The sequence below is a fragment of the Vicia villosa genome, linkage group LG7 (assembly GCF_029867415.1).
Source record: "Vicia villosa cultivar HV-30 ecotype Madison, WI linkage group LG7, Vvil1.0, whole genome shotgun sequence".
In the NCBI taxonomy this organism is placed as follows: Eukaryota; Viridiplantae; Streptophyta; class Magnoliopsida; order Fabales; family Fabaceae; genus Vicia; species Vicia villosa.
In genome coordinates, this window is record NC_081186.1 from 119,274,872 (window position 1) to 119,292,775 (window position 17,904).

Here is a 17,904-nt window from a genome sequence, read left to right on the forward strand (position 1 = left end):
TGACTTTTCCTTTGAATTGGAAAGTCTTAATTAAGAATAAGATTTCACTCTATCCACACACTACTGACATGTAATTTTTTATCCAATGTCAACTTGAATGAGTAAATTAAATATACACCTAAGGAAAATGTTTGATATCTAATACCAAAAGTAAAATAATATTTTTTTTCTTTATTTTCTTAAAAAACTGAGATTGAAAATTTTAAACAATTTAAATGCTTCAAATTAATTTTCATCATTTTCATTTTTTAAAATATTAATATAGTTCAATTCTTTAAATTTAATTTTTGTTGGGCTCTTTTAATAAACTTTAATTTTTTTTATAATATAAGTATGAATTTAAGTGTAAAATCATGTAAGAGAAATCAAAAGCTTTTTGAATTTAAAATAAAAAATTAATTTTTGTAATAGAGTTAAAATAAGAATATTAAAACTAACATTAAATTTAAATATTATTTGAGCCTTCCTACTATTGGTCTTAAGACTCGTTGACCAAGACTCAATATGATTGTCCTAACTGAACTTGAAGCTTAGGCAGACAACAAAGACTTTCTTTGTTCTTGTGCATGCACAAGATATAAATAGACACTCTTATTATTTAATACAGTGTGGAAACAATATTTTACCAAATAAAAGGAGAGGAAAGCTTCTAACAAGTACATTTATGTGACTTCAAAACATTATATTATATTTTCTTTTCTATGTGCTAGGTTGAAATGAACAGGTCTTGTTTTCTTTGTTCACATTTGAACAAAGTTGAATCATGAATGGTATACAAGCATGCTTTCACAAGAAAATATAGTACATGGATAAAATTTGTTGCCACCTCGGATTTGTTTTCTTCAAGTCCGAGTTGTACTTTTGGTCATATTTATTGACGACGAATGAGATTACTTTTTTATTAGTATGTATGACATTCATATTTAGATGTATTATTTATATCAACTGTTTTTTTTTGCTAAATATTGTAGTTAGATTTGCTCGACAGAATATTAGGATCGGTTAAGAGAATTTTAAGTATTTCAAGTGCCGTACCCGGTAAAATGAGGGTGTAATCGATTACAGACATCAAATAAGTTGTAGAATAAGTGTTTTTGGAGTTGTTGTAACCGACTACGCATTCGCAGTAACCGGTTACATCTAATAGTATTTTTCAATTTTGTGTCTTCTGTAACTGATTACAGGTTTGTGTTAACTGGTTACAGCCCCGAGTTTTTTACTTTTCTAATTTTTGACTTGATGCTTGTGTATCCCGATTACTAGTGTAAGTACTTCATACACATGTATGTAATGTAGTATGAATGAAATTATTTTTCTCACCCTCAATTATCTCTCTCTCTCTAACTCTCTTCTCTCTCACTTTCTCCTTCTCCACATACTCAAATACTCCATTATTTACCAATTGTGTGATTGCATGTTCCAACATTTGGCATCAAGAGCCTAGTTCTGATCCACAAACACATAGTGTGCAATATGATTTTGTCTCCAATTATAAAGTCCCTACAAACATACCAACCCTTGATGCAAAGATTTGCGACAAATAGTACAAGCAAATGAAGGTGTTGTTTGGCTACCAAGATGTTCTTGAATTGATCAAGAATGGGGTGAATCCCCTTGTCGAAGGTGAAATGCATCACTGGGAGCAACACATAAGGAAGAAAAAAAGAAAGATTACAAAGCGCTGTTTTTTATTCATCAATATGTGAATGGTGACAACTTTGAGAAAGTTGGCGATTGCAAATCGGCAAAGCAAGAGTGGAAAACCTTAGAAAAGGTGTATGCAGGGGCTGATAAAGTGAAGGTGGTGAGGTTACAAACTCACGAGCGTTAATTTGAATTGATTTAAATGGAGGAAAAGGAGACGATCAAAGTTTACATGAAGCGAATTACGCGATTGGTGAACCAAATCAAGTAATGTGGAGAAACTATTTTTTAGGAGAATGTTGTGTCGAAGATCTTTCGTTCTTTGACGGCAAGATTTAACAACATTGTAGTAGTGATTGAAGAGTCGAATGATCTTGCGAAATTGAGCAAAGATGAGCTTCAAAACTCTCTTGAGGCTCATGAGCAAAGGATTGAGGTGAGAAATAATGACAAGGTAAAGATGGAGCTCACTTTGTAAGCCGAGTTCAATGAGAAGAACAAGAAGTTGAAAGGAAAATGGCTCATGAAAAGTAAAGGGTATTTTTATAATTTTAATGGAAAAAGTCTCAAAATTTGAAGAATTTGACTTGTCAAAAGGGTGAGAGCAGACTGCAAAAAAGTTGGATGTCAAAAAGGAGATGATGATAGTTGTAGGGTATCACCCCACTAGAGGTTACAAACTATTTGATGCTGCAAACAAAAGAATCGTGATCAGCCTGGACATTTTGACCGATGAATTGAAGCCTTTATTGTAACACCATAATTTCCCCGTTAATTATTTATAAATATATTTATAAGCTTAATAAGAAAAATAGTAAATATGATGCCACATCCCTTAAAATTCACAACATAAACATCTTTACATAAAGCATCTCTTTATAAAATATGCAGCGGAATGTAAAGTTTGAAATTAATCTGTGGCACTCAAGCCTTATCACAATAACTTCCACTTCACTATGGTCCAATAATAAGATCAAACATGATACGTAACAAAATTAATTAAAACAAAATATAACAAATTCTCATCTCCCTAGTGTTACGTATCAGAGCGACTCCTAAGACTCGATCAATAGCAACACAAGCATCCAGGAACTACTCAGATACTTGGTCATCATTACTCCCAAAGGAGCACAGACACAACAACAGAAAAAGGGATGAGAATTTCATTCAAATAATTAAACGGTGTAAATCACATGCTAAGGAGTAGTAATCACACACAATCACAACAAAAGGATTATTCTCGTCACATATGATATCATCACAATACAATTCACCTTCACTATGTCCAATCCATATTTATCAATGTATGCAACGTGACTTACTATCACGACTCTATGCATGCGGTAACAACACAGCCAATACGGTTCGTTTACTACGAAACAGATTCTCGTCAGAATCCGGATAAGCCGTACGCGTTCCCCTAAACTACGACTTATCTTAACTCAAATCCCACAAGGAGTTCGGATAAGATTTGGCACCCCTCATGGATTCTCACCTAGTCTCATATCCACATAACACGACATGATGATGCATGGCATACAAATATGCACAATTCAATATAATATTGTGCATAACATGATCAACATTGATCACACGTGAGCCACATACTCACCAAAATTCCCTCCCAGAATTACATCATTCACACCAGAATACACATCAGTTAAGGATTTCCATAACATTAGCATACAAGTCTCGCATCCACTCTAAGTCCTCGTAAGACTCAAATATTTTACTTACTCAACATATACCTAAATTATTCTCAAAATATCTAAGTCATTTTTACTCTTCGGGACCATTGAAAATTACGTTGCATGTGAAATGGGGAAATAAATCGCAAAAATATGAAAAACCCATACATTAGGCTCATACGTGTATGAGACTGCCCCATACGCGTATGGCCTTCCCCACACGCCATCCCTGCCCGTACCATACGTGTCTATCACTTGTTGCGCCATACTCATACGCGTATGACCTCACCCTTTATGCGTATGACCAGAAATGGATTTCCCTCAAGACTCCTCACAAAAGAGCATACGTGTATGCTTCCCTACCATACGCGTATAAGCATAATTCCTGCTCAACATGGGGATCCAACAGATCCCCATATGCGTAACAGCCCAATTACGCATATCCCTCTCATTCCCATACGCGTAATAGTCCAGTTACGTGTATCCCTTTTCCTCCCATATGCGTAACACTAGAAGGTGTTTTTACGCTCTGGGGACAGGAAACGTACGCTATGCGTACAGCCCTTGGGATGCCCCCTCATACGCGTACATCTCTAAAATCATACACATAAACTCAATTACGAGTTTCAACCACATTCTATACACAAACATATTCAAATTCAAGGCAAACATGGAAAATACACATAAACCTAAGAGGGGAATGAACCCTCACTACCCTCTCATGTTCAAACACCATTATATGAACTCATTCTCCCTCCTTACCTCAATTCCAAGCTTGAATCTTATTGCCAATGGTGGAATTGCTTGTTTCCCCTTGTTTTCCCTAGCTCTCCTCTTTCTCTTTTCACGTAGAATGATTTCTAACTTCTCTCTTCTTTCCCTATATTCTCTAATCCTTATTATTCTAATTATTATTTAATTATCCCAATAACAATAATAATTAAAATAATAATAATATGAATAATAATAATATACTCATATTATTTATTACTAATATCCCTTTATTATTATATTATTTTAACTCTAACCCCAATAATTGACTAACCCATTAAACTCATACTTTACCCTTGCACTAGTACCCTTAACCCAATGACAATCAATTTCAATTATAAAAATTATAACACAAATGACTAAATATTTAAATGGGGTGTTATAACTCTCCCCCACTTAGAATATTTTCGTCCTCGAAAATGTACGTGACGAGAACAACTCTAGATACGACTCTCGCATCTTGCTCTCCAATTCTAAGGTCACATTTCCTCCAGCAGCTCCTCCCCAATTAACTCTCACTAAGGAGATATCTTTTCCCCTTAACTGCTTTATCTTACGGTCTTTAATCCTCACCGGCATTGCCTTTACCGTAAGGTTATCTTGAATCAGAACCTCATCTCTTTGAATGAGACGGATCGGAAATATATTTCCGAAGTTATGACACATGAAACACATCATGCAAATTTGAAAGTTTTGGTGGAAAGGCCACCCTGTATGCAACAACCCCAATCCTCTGTAAAATCTGATACAGTCCAATGAATTTAGGATTCAGTTTCTTTGACTTCAATGTGCGACCAACTCTAGTCACAAGATTAACCCTTAGAAACACATGATCACCCTCACCAAATTCCAAATCATTTCTTCTCTTATCATAATAGCTCTTCTTTCTACTCTGAGACGCTTTCATCTTTTCTCTAATCATCTTGATTTTCTCGGTAGTTTGTTGCACAATATTTGGACCAAGTACTGTGCTCTCACCTTACTCGTACCAACACAGAGGTGTCCTACACCGCCTACCATTCAACACTTTGAAAGGTTACATCCCGATGCTAGAATGATAACTATTATTATATGTGAACTCAATCAGCAACAAGTCATTATCCCAAGATCCTCCCTGCTCAAGCACACAAGCTCTCAACAAATCTTCTAACGATTGAATGGTCCTTTCTGTTTGACCATTCGTCAGTGGAAGATAGGCATAACTCAATTTCATATTAGTACCCAACGCCTTCTATAAACTTTTCCAAAATCCAGAAGAAAATCTCGGGTCACTGTCAGATACTATGCTCATAGGAATTCCATGCAACTTCACTATTATTCTGATATAAATATCTTATAGTTTTGTTAACAGGAAATTGATAATAATCAGTATAAAGTGCGTTGACTTAGTTAACCTGACAACAATCACCCAAATGGTGTTAAAACCTCTTGCAGTATTCGGCAATCCAGTCACAAAATCCATTGAAATGCTATCCCATTTCCACTCTGGCACTTCTAACGGTCGTATCAAACTTAAAGGTTTTTGGTGTTCCACCTCCGACTTCTGGAAAGTAAAGCAAGCATACACAAACTGAGCTATCTCCCTTTTCATACCCAACCACCAGAGTAACTTCTTAAGATCCTGATACATCTTTGTAGCTCCCGGATTAATACTCAAGCTACTCCGATGACTCTCTTCTAATATCATCTTCTTTAACTCAGGATTATCCTGAACACAAATTCTGCCCCGAAATCTCAACACACCAAAGTCATCCACTTTATAGTCACTTTCTATATTTGATTCCATCGCGGACATCAAATCTACCAACTTCGCATCAAGATTATGATTCTCTCTAATTTCAATAAGGAAGTCATTATTAATCTTCATCATACCCGACATAACACTGTTTGGAGTTATTTCACATATCATGCTCAAATCTCTAAATTGTTCAATCAAATCTAACTCTTTACTCATCACTGCTAACCTATGAATAGTCTTCCTACTTAATGCATCGACCACTATATTAGCTTTAACCAGATGGTAACTCAAATTAAAATCATAATATTTTTGGAATTCAAACCACCTTCTCTATCTCATATTCAACTTTTTATGATTGAATAGATATTTAAGACTCTTGTGGTAAGTGAATACCTCAAACCTTGATCTGTAAAGATAATGCCTCCAAATTTTCAATACAAAAATAACTGCAGCTAACTCAAGATCATGAGTAGGATAGTTCCTTTCATGTACTTTCAATTTTTGTGAGGCATAAGCTACGACCTTACCATTCTGCTTTAACACACCTCATAACCCCATCTTAGATGCATCACAATACACGACAAAAGATTCGAGTTGATCTGGTAATATCTACACTGATGCGGTAATCAACCTCTTCTTTAATTCTCTGAAGCTTTCTTCCCAAAAAATATCCCACATGAAATCTTGACCCTTTCAAGTCAAATGAGTCAAAGGAAGAGCCAAATTATAAAACCCTTCAATAAACCTACGGTAATAACCTACTAAGCCTAAGCAACTCCTTATCTTAGTCACTTATTTTGGAAGTTCCCATTGCAGAACAACACTTATTTTGGATGGATCTACTGATATGACTTCTTTGGAAATAACATGGCCTAGAAAACTCACTTATTGCAACCAGAATTCACGCTTCGATAACTTTGAAAACAACTTGTTTTCTCTTAGTACCTGCAAAACAATTCTCAGATGTCCTGCATGCTCCTTTTCTGACTTGGAATAAATCAAAATGTCATCAATGGAGACTAAAACAAATTGATCTAGATAGTTATGAAAGATATGATTCATGTACTCCATGAACACGCCCAGCGCATTGGACACCTCGAAAGGCATTACAGAATATTTGTAATGTCCATACCGAGTCCGAAAAGCTGTCTTTTAAATATTATCTTCCTTAACTCAAATCTAATGATAACCCAATTTCAAATCAATCGTACTAAATACTCGCGCCCCAATGAGTTGATCCATTAAATCATTACTCCTCGAAAGTGGATACTTATTTTTTATGGTTACTTTATTAAATTGATGATAATCAATGCAGAGTCGCATGCTATCGTCCTTTTCTTAACCAATAACACTGGAGCTCCCCACGGCGACACACTGTGTCTAATAAACTTCTTATCAAGTAACTCTCCCAACTGCGATTTCAATTCTGCTAACTCTGATGCCAACATCATATATGGTGCCAAAGATATAGGTCTAGTACCCGGAACAAGATCAATTGTGAATTCAATCTCCCGCTTCTAAGGTAATTCAGAAATATCATTTGGAAATACTTTTAGAAATTTGCATACAATAGGTAATCCATTAATCGATGCCTTGCTCTCAAAAGATAGCGAGGCAAACATTGCGAACACTTTAGCTTCATCTTCTAGAAATGCTCTCAATTCCTTGGTGGTTAAATAATCAGCCAATTCCTCTTCTTCTGGAGTAAGGAACAACAACGTCTTGTCGTAATAATTGATATACACATGGTTAAACTCTAGCCAGTTCATTACTAAAAAAATATCCAAATCATTGAGTGGTAGACAAATCAAATCCACTCCGAAGTCTTTACCGAGAATTGATAAAGGACAATTTAAACACACCAAAGAAGTGGTCACTGATCCCATGGAAGGAGTATCAATCACCATCCCTCTACTCAATATAGACGGAACAAGTCCTAATCTCTTCACACATTCAACAGAAATAAACGAGTGGGGCGCACCCGTGTCAATAATAGCAATCAAAGGAGTATCATGAACATAACAGGTACTTTTGATCAAACGATCTACAATAGTAGGCTGAGACCCTGCCAATGAAAACACTTTCCAATCTGCCCGTGACTTCTTCGGCTTCTGACATTTGGTGTTGATGTGGCCCTGTTCTCCAAAGTTGTAGCAAGTAGGTATATTGGTCCTACACTCTGCCTCAACATGACCTGGTCGCCCGCATTTGAAACATTTCTTCACATCAGACTGATATTCATTAGCACAGTGGCACATGCCACCACACTTGAAACACTTGATAGGATTCGGAGAGACGCCTCCCCCACTTTGTTTCTTGCCATAAGTAGCCTTCTGCTTCCCTTTATCAGCTGGGGTACTGTAAGGGTTTCCACGGTTCATATTTTGCTTTCCTCTTTTCTCACTCAAACTCTTGTAGTGAGCTGAATGAGCCCTACTGTCCTCTTCTTAGATCCTACATCTGTTTACCAACTTTGGAAACCTGTGAATCTATTGATACTCTATGGCTCGCTTGATCTTTGGACGTAGTCCATTCTCAAACTTGACACACTTATAGAATTCAGCAGTTTCTGCACTATAATGCGGATAAAATTTCAACAAGTTCCACGAACTTAGCAGCATACTCAGTGATAGTCTAGTTCCCTTGTTTTAGCTCAAGGAACTCAATCTCCTTCTTTCCGCTAACATCTTCCAGAAAATACTTTCTTAGAAAATCTCTACTAAACACGGCCCAAATAATAACTTCACCTGTAGTTACCAAAATCTGACGAGTGCTAAGCCACTAGCCATCAGCCTCTTATGCCAGCATATGTGTACCGTATTGTATCTTTTGTGCCTCAAAGCAATCCATCACCCGAAAGATCCTTTCAATCTCCTTGAGCCAAGCCTGCACTCCATCAAGATAATACTTACCCCTAATCATTATTATTATTATTATTAATTATTATTATTATTATTATTATTATTATTATTATTATTATTATTATTATTATTATTATTATTATTATTATTATTATTATTATTATTATTATTATTATTATTATTATTATTATCATCTATCATTTTTATTATTTAAAGGTTTGAAACTTCACAAAGAGATCTAAATCTAAGGTGTTCATAATTTTTGTTCATTCAAGGTACACTTTAATATTTTTTTTATTTTGGTCTGAAATTTATTGATGTTGTATGTGTTAATGTTGGATTTGTTGATGTCTTTTTAATTTGGATGTGTTGATGATTTTTTAATTTGTAGGATTTTTTATGTTTTTTTAATTTGTTCAAAAATGCATTAAAATAGATAGATATATTGTATAAAAAACAATATTATTTTTTAACGTGAATTTTTTTAACAAATATTATATTAAGAAACAGTATTATAAATAATTTAGATGAAAAAGTATATAATTTTTAATTTAAAAAACAGTATACTTAACGTATTTATAATTATAAAAAAAAAGTATATTATGTTTTTATTTGTAAGTGTATATTTATAAAATAAAGTATAATTATAAATGTATATTTATATATATATATATATATATATATATATATTATTTGACAAAAAAAAACTAGTTTTTAAAAATGTATAGAGAGGGTAGTTTGTAAAAAAAAAAAACAATCAGCCAAATTGTGGAGGGTTAAGCCCCTCACATACTCCAACCAGATTTTTACCAGGGCTAAAAACTGACACATTGTGTCATTTAGTTTGCGCCTACGCCTGCGTGTCAGCTAGGGATATTTAAAATCAAATTGATTCAATAGAAAATCGTAAAACCGAATTAAACCAAGTCGAAACTGCAAAAACCGCATTTGGTTTGGATGTGTTTGGGCCATTTTTTAACAAACTGTGCGGTTCGGTTCGGTTTGCAGTTTGTATTTTACAAACCGAATCAAACTGCATTATGTTACAACCCCCAAACTTCAATCAACTTATATCCAACCCGAACTCAAACCTATATGTCTTAGCCTTACGATTACGAATGATTTTCTCTTCCTCATCACACTTAATGTTTCAGTTTAAGTATTCTCAAATCTCTCCTAGCAGTATTGCACCTTCTTCTCATCTTCTTTTCCAAATACATATTTCATATTCTTTTCTACTCTTTCATCTCTTAAGTTCTTTCTTTTTCATCTTATTATTTTGAGTCTACTGTTCTCTCTTCCAATTACGTTTTTAATGTTCATCTTCTTATCTAATCGCATCTCTCACGCTCTTTCTTTTTCATCTTCTCTAATATTTCATCTCCTTTTTTTCTATTTTATTATAATGTTTTTGATATTATTTTATGCTACTATTTTAGGTTTTTTATTCCACTTTTATCTAATATTATTTTTGTATATTAAATGGAAAGTTGTTATCCAAATATGATGAATTTTGTCGTTATTTGATAATGTATAAATGACTAAATATAAAGTTATGTTGTCATCAATATGTGTATGTATGGCCCAATAAATTTTTGTAAAAAAAAAAACGAACCAATCCAAAAGTTTGGTTTGGTTGGATTTTATTTCTAAAAATCAATCAAACCGCACATTTTTTTCTCTTGCGGTTCAGATGATTTTTCATGTCAAAGTCGTTCAAACCGCACCGCGAACACCCAACAGTAAAAAAAATAGATATTACATTTTGCGAGAGAGAAAACCCCAAACAAAATAAAGAGGTGGGAGGACTCAGGTCCCTCGTAAATCATTTGTGACGATCTGTTTAACTAAGGGACCAACCTCCTCGCAAATATTTATGTTTTGTATGAAATTTTTTACATACATGAAAGATTTAACCCTTAACAAGTTTTTTCTTGTATCGATATATTAAATCTAATATGATCTATTTAAAAAATATTAATGCACTGAGCGGGCTCGAAATTTAACTTTGAATCCAAAGAGTGGTATTCATACACGTACACACAGCCGTCTATTTGGATCAAACAGTGCCAAAGAAAATTAGTCTCTTCCAAGTGCACACGGACACGGTTATTCCACTCAAAATAAAATAATAACACAAATATTTTCACAGTTGAATAACCAAAGAGAACAAAAAAGAGATAAAAACAAACCAAAAAATTATCATAGTCCATTTTTTTTGTCGTCAAGTGGCATTATCGTTAATAATGTTGAAACATAAGGGCAATAATTTAACAACACATTATATAAATGCATCAAACAGCAGCACAAATAACCAAACTTTCTTTCTCAAATTTTCTCTACATTCTAAGCTCTGATCAACACACTTCTTGAACTTGATTTTGCAATCTTTGAGTTTCATGTATGTCTCTTCTTTACTTGAAATTTTCTAGCTTCAATTTTCTTTTGTATAAACTTATCTAGTTGATTTAAAAAGTAACATGAACATAACTTCCTTTTTGTTCTAATTTGTGAAGATATAAGATGAGTATTGTGTATACTCATGCTCTCAACTATTCTCAACTTGAGTCAAGGAAGGATATGGAAATGGATTCAGAAATTTGTTACTCACAAACACAACAATATTGTCCCCAAAACAGTTCAGGTTTATCGCGATACTCTTCTTCTCCAAGTTCATTGCTTACAAGCATTGGTTTTATGAATGAAGAATCTTTTGGAAATGATAATCACCGATATCAGAAACATTATTCTCCCTCCACAAGCTCAGAAATGGAAACAATGTTTATAAATTCTCAACATCTGCCAGTGAAACAAGAAGAAAATGACTCTTTTTCACAAGGATTACAATACAATGGTTACTCTTATTATGAATCTCCAAATCAGATGATTTACCAAAATCAGCAGCAGAATCAAGGATTGCCTAATGTTTTTGATCATTCAGAGAATTATATCAAAGAAACTAACATTGGTTCTTCTAAGAATTGCTCTAATAATCTCATTAGGCACAAGAGTTCACCTGCTGAGTTTTTCTCCAATTATTCACTTCATAATGGTACTATGAATTTCTCATCCACACAATCCTCTTGCTCTATCAGCATGCCACAAATTGTTGAAAATGATGAACAAGAAGCACTTCAACCAAATTGTATTAAAAATAAAAACATTGGAAAATATTACATGCCTAGCTTCGAATTCACTAGTGACTGTTGGGATAGTTCTACATTCAATGTTCCAAAAACATCCACAATGAATGGTGAAATCATGTTTTCCACTTCAAATGCTTTGGAAACTCAGGTACATAAAACAAAAGTGTGTCAATTTTTTATACTGACCATCACATTTTATTTATCAGCGCCGCTGACACTTGTGATTACATGTTCGGCTGGTGTTCAAATGTTTTTCATTTATTTGATAAGTGAAAATTTATGTTACTAGGATTTAGACTTTGGATACCAAAAACTTGGTTTGAGCCACCATTTGAGTCTGCCAAGCTCTTGTACAAAGATGACTAGTATGGACAAGTATTTTCACATTCAAGGATCTATTCCATGTAAAATTCGTGCCAAAAGAGGATTTGCCACTCACCCGAGAAGCATTGCAGAGAGGGTAAAATTCTAACCTTGTTATTAATCACAAGTCATATAAACACATTAGTTTCAATTTAATGAGCTGCTTCATATTGCAGGAAAGAAGAATAAGAATTAGTGCAAGAATCAAGAAACTGCAAGATCTTTTCCCGAATTCAGATAAGGTAATATAGCTTTTATATATTGAACTCAGAGCCGTCTTAAATTTTTTGATGCCCAATGTAAATTAGCCAAGATTCCACCTTGAAAAAACAATTACAAGTCTTATTTAACCACAGATAACTAGCCATAAATATTTTATGAAGTCTTATTACAGTTTAATCGTAACAAATTCTAGACCAAGTGTGATAGTCTGATTTGCACGGTTTCAAACACGGTCCTGATTAAACCGGTGACAGTGAAGTTTGATATGCAATTTGATGACTTATTTCTTCTAATTCTGTCTTTGCAGCAAACTAGCACAGCTGATATGTTGGATGTAGCAGTTGACTACATTAAAGACCTCAGGAAACAGCTTAAGGTAACTAGACAAATACATGATATTTTTATGTTTTTTTAAATTATTGCAAAAATTTAAGTTTATTTTTAGATGTTAAATGTAAATTATGATAAGCTAAACATAGCACTCCAATAAATTCTAAATCTTATAATGTGTTTTGATTTTTCATCAAGCAGATATTATCAGACACAAAGGCAAAGTGCAGTTGTACAAGTAATTAGAAGCAATGTTCAGATCTTATGCCTGATTTTGTTCCTTGTAGATAACAAAAGAAAAGAGGCATTTGTTTTTAATTTATAATTTAGTTTTGCCAAAACAGTGGCAAGTGTGATTAATAATAGAATAGTTTTATAATAGTATTTTGCCTAATTTGTATAATATTCTAGGTCCTGCTAAATATCTTTTCAGTTTTGTTTTTTCATATTCTCTCTACTATTTTTCCTTTCTTTTCTTGGCTTTATTGATGGGTTATAAACTGTATTACAAATATAAAAGTTCCAGCAAAACAATCGATAACATATTTTACAACACATTAATATATATTGGTTGTAATTTATATAGGTTTACTCCCACACAATTTTACTGACCCCATTGAAATTTTGACCAGTAAAAAGCTTATTAATTAAAAAAATATTGTGTTACAAAGTCTCTGGTAGCTCTCTTGCTAAGAATTCTAAATCGATTTAAACATAATACACAATACAAACTCTTTTATTAAATTGGTTAATTCTTCAATAGACTTTAAACAAATTTTAAAAAATATAAATTCACTTTTATTTTTCTCTTTCATATATGCATAATTTAATTAAATTTTTTACTCAAGTCTTTCCTGGTTTATGAAGGTCGTGGAGGTGTTTGTATCAGACAAGGACACGTGAAACTTGATAATTTAATATTTTTCATTGCAATTAAAATATGTAGTGGAAAATATATATATTCTTATGGTGATTAATAGTTTAACAGAATTGGGAATGATCACGACCGCTGAACAAAAAAAAAAGAGCTCTACTTAATCCTCATTGATATGATGTTTTATATCTCAGTGTTAGTTGTTATGAATGATGACTAAGAGAGAGAAATGCGACTAGAGTTTCACAAACCAAATTTAGTCAAGCAACAAATACTTCAGCACAAGAGTTCTATTTATAGAATCGTCACATCTTTAGACTTTAAGGCATTATGTAGATGAGTTGTATCTCTTATAAATCCAGCATAATCTTCCTCTCATGTGAATCTCATGTGTGAGTCATCCACAAAGTATAACTTCAGCTTCTGCTCTCACACCAAGTTGGATCAAAACTCCAATACCACTTATTTGAAAGTCAAGAAAAGTGTCGTGAGCAAGAACAAATCTATGTTTGAGGGCCACGAGGTAGAGAAACATCATATCTTCATCTAAAATTTTAGTGTTCTATTTGAATTGATGGACTAAAATTTAGCATAGCATAACAAAATGAAATATAAGTAAAGCATGCCCTCAAATTGTGTGGAATAAAAGAAGAGATATTTTGCTCTAAAAGAAGAGATATTTTGCATCTGCCACCACCCACACTACTTTACATTTGTAACTAGTAATCTTCAAAAGCAACAAGAAATTGAAGACAAAGTAAGGTTTGGTTTCTACACGAAACCTAACACTTTTGCTTATACTTATAATTGGAAGTTGTTAGAATTTCGGGTATGATAATCCTGGATAACTTCGAAGAATCGTGTTCGTACATTTTCCGAATAAAGTATTTCGACTCTATTCTTGTCTGGGTTCACGAAATCTTTGTGGGGATAATTCTCGAAGAACAATCTATTTCTGGAAAAGGGAACTGATCAGGAATGTAGAGAGAAAGTATAGTTTTTCGTATCTCCAAAACCGAGGCCAAATGACTCCTTGTATAGGAGATCAATAACAGAAACCGAAAAGACACAACTGTTCAGAAAACGGTCATGTCGGTTGGGAAAGGGTTCAACTGTTCAAAAAGCCAGGGGCTCTGCCCCTTGGACCCCGACGGGACGCTGCCCCGCACCCCGCCAGGGACTTCGCCCCTTGGAACCCCGTTTCAATTATTCGTATTCAATTACACGTTTGGCTCGACGAGCGTGCACTCCGTACTACCCTAACCATAATTGCATCGGCCTATAGTAAATCACATTACTACTATAATACATTGATGATACTAAAATCACCGACAGAAACTATCAACCAGTGCCTCTCTGTCTTTCACTCACTAAATATCATAGTATGAGATAACTAATTTATGAAATTCTATAAATGTAACATGCCAATCTTCCATCTTATGAGGCCAAAGGACATTATTAAAATAAAATGAACTACTAAATAACCATATCCTTCCACTTCTTTTGTTTCCCATAAATAATTATTTTGATGTTATCCTTAACTAGGGACATGCCTAAATCAATGAAGAGATCACACTTTTTAAATGCTTCATGCGCGTGAGATGGCCTATAGTATGTGTTTCTTTTCTAAAAGAAAATACTAAAAATTAAAAAGTTGAATGTTGGGGTGCAAGTATGCAAAAAGAATAACTCGACATAATTAATGAAGTATAATACTTATAAGGGGGAAAATGAAGTATAATGAGGATCGGGTGTCCAAATTAAAAAACTCTCATAAAAGATTAAATTTGTAGAGTTATATGAGATATTAGATCGAATTCTAGTAGAGTCGAAGAGTATCTTTTTGGTTCGACAATTCGGCACGAAATTAATATGGCGTCGAAATCTGTTCACATAATGTAGTCAAAGAATGCTAGAATTGTTAGCATGTTGAATTGAGTCTGTTTGTTATGCTTAATTGTTTAAGTTAGCATGTTCCCTCAGTTAGCTTGCGTAATATGTCTGTGTATAAAAGTCTATTAGTTTAGTGTGTTAGTTTTAATTAATGAAATATAAGTGGAAATGAAGTATCACGAGTTATTCAGCCTTGCGGCCAACTAATCAAATAGAATCTTACCGTCCACTTACGGAAAATCCGTTTACTAGAGGCGTGTAAAGATAGAGCTAAGTTCTTTATAGATTAGGTTCCAACAAAATAACTGCTTGTATTTAGCGGAATTCGAATCTGAAATCTTAAAAAAAATACACTACTAAAATTGAAGTCTTCACCACTAAATCAACTTTAGAGTTATTAGAGTCAGATTAAAGATGAAAATGTGTGAATTTAACTCATGATTCATGTTAGACTCTTGAAGTATCACATTGTCAAAAAAAATCACCACTTGAATAAAATAGAAAGGGAGAGATATTTTCAACACTAAATTTCAATGTTTGCGTACAAATTTTTAACTTTTAGTATCATATATAGTTAGATACTTCTATAGTGCTATAGCTAGTGGGTTAATAAAAAAAAACTAACCCAATATTTACATATGCACTGATCCTTATTGGTGTATAACTGTCTTCCAATATTGAAAGTGAAAGCAATAAAGCATTTGAAGTATTTTTATCTCGTGACCATTGATTATTGGTTGTTTTTAGTTACTTAGGAAACTTTTTATCTTCTCTTATATGTGATTGGGAGAACAACATGCATAATAGGAGGAGTGCAAGCATGTATGCTTTTTGAAGTGAATAATCAAAGTTATCTCTAGAATTTGGTACTTTTGTTAATCTAGTCACTTACTTTTTATAAAAGGAAAAAATATAAACAAGAAACTATGCCACTTGGATAAAAGTAAATGAGATATTGAGGACTATGTAGAATATTTCTAACAAACGATCATGAATGATCGGCCTTAGCTAAAAATTTGTAGCTATATTTCCTTCATGATGTATGAATAAGAGAGGACAACAAAAGTAGAAAAAATATTTAACAACGGATACAAGCACAAGAGGTATTAAGTCGATCTTCTTAAAATATAAACAAAAAAATTAAAAAAGAGTAAAAAATATAACAATGATCAGTCACAATAACAAGAAGAGTCAGAAGAGTCACCTGTCAACCGACCACCAAAAAAAAATCATGTTAACAACCTCAACATCACCGTGAGAAAAACAATATAGATCCTAACTCTAAGAGTCAACATCAACAGAAATAGAGTCATGCAAGAATACAACAAGAACACTTCGTCCTATAAGTCAAAGTCAAAGATTATAAAACTGTTATTAGCTCAAATAGATGGTAGGATTTTCAAATCAATTAGAGAAAGAATGAGAATAGATCGCAAACCTAGCAATATACCATTTCCAAACAATAAAAATATTTTGATCTTTTACTTTAAAAAACGTGTATGAAAAAATAACATTCTTTCGAGATTTCTAAATAGACCATGAATATCAAATTATATAGACCACATTTAATCCTAGACACTTCACCCCCACAAAATAAACACCTTAAAAAGTGATGGAAGGTCTCTATGAAGAAGAAAATCTCACCTCAATCACCTAAATATTTTATACCACAACGGTGTCTCCATCTTACAAGTAACAAATATATGGGAAACAGACTCTACAGACCCTTAACACAAAGCATAAAAAACACCCACATAACCACTTAGAACTCTATGTTTGAACAAATTTTATCTAGCAAGGATGTTTTGTTTTGAAGATTTGTCAATAAACATTTCAAAAGGGACCAACTAGCCTATATATGGGAAAATTAAGTTCACTTTATTCAAAGGGAACTCAGAGCCAAGATTAACATAAAGAAAAGCAGAATAAATCGATGATATCGAGTAAGCATCACCATATCACGCCATCACCACCAACAATCTTTATCTAATGACATGGTTGTTCCCTAAATAACGAGAAAAAGATTATAAGCAAGTTCGTTATGGAATTTCCTTCACCTTCACCTTATTTATCAAACCAATACCTCATCCTCCCACATGCCAACCTCGCCCGCAGACTAGTCCTAATGATTGTAAATATTAAAGAGTTGAAAGAACCTAACTCTAAGTGGAATTTTCCCCACCTAAGGGTCATCCCAAAAAAGAGGTGAAAATGTTAATCCTCATTTTCTTATGCATGTTATACACAGACCAATCAGAGAAATCGTCGACTTTAAAATCGATAAGAGAAATATCTTTCCACCGGGAAAAAATAAAGTATAAGCTAGAAAATCTACCATCATTAAGAAAGACACAATGTGATCCTCATATCTAAG

General features: G+C 33.4%; 1 protein-coding gene across 1 annotated transcript; it reads left to right on the top strand.

The window, feature by feature from the left end:
• The first annotated feature begins 11,028 nt into the window (after positions 1–11,028).
• On the top strand, positions 11,029–13,353 carry LOC131618427 (transcription factor bHLH130-like). The gene is made up of 6 exons (XM_058889650.1): positions 11,029–11,103; positions 11,219–11,996; positions 12,138–12,308; positions 12,388–12,453; positions 12,741–12,809; positions 12,965–13,353. Exons 2-6 carry the CDS (start codon positions 11,226–11,228, stop codon positions 13,007–13,009), a joined length of 1,122 nt encoding a protein of 373 aa, XP_058745633.1. The 5' UTR covers positions 11,029–11,103; positions 11,219–11,225; the 3' UTR covers positions 13,010–13,353.
• The last annotated feature ends 4,551 nt before the right edge of the window (positions 13,354–17,904 follow it).

Excerpts from the sequence above, each read along its gene's own strand:
- LOC131618427 (XM_058889650.1), top strand. The coding sequence starts at position 11,226 with ATGAGTATTGTGTATACTCATGCTCTCAACTATTCTCAACTTGAGTCA. Across the intron at positions 11,997-12,137 it reads CAAATGCTTTGGAAACTCAG|GATTTAGACTTTGGATACCA; the intron begins GTACATAAAACA and ends TTATGTTACTAG. Across the intron at positions 12,309-12,387 it reads CGAGAAGCATTGCAGAGAGG|GAAAGAAGAATAAGAATTAG; the intron begins GTAAAATTCTAA and ends TTCATATTGCAG.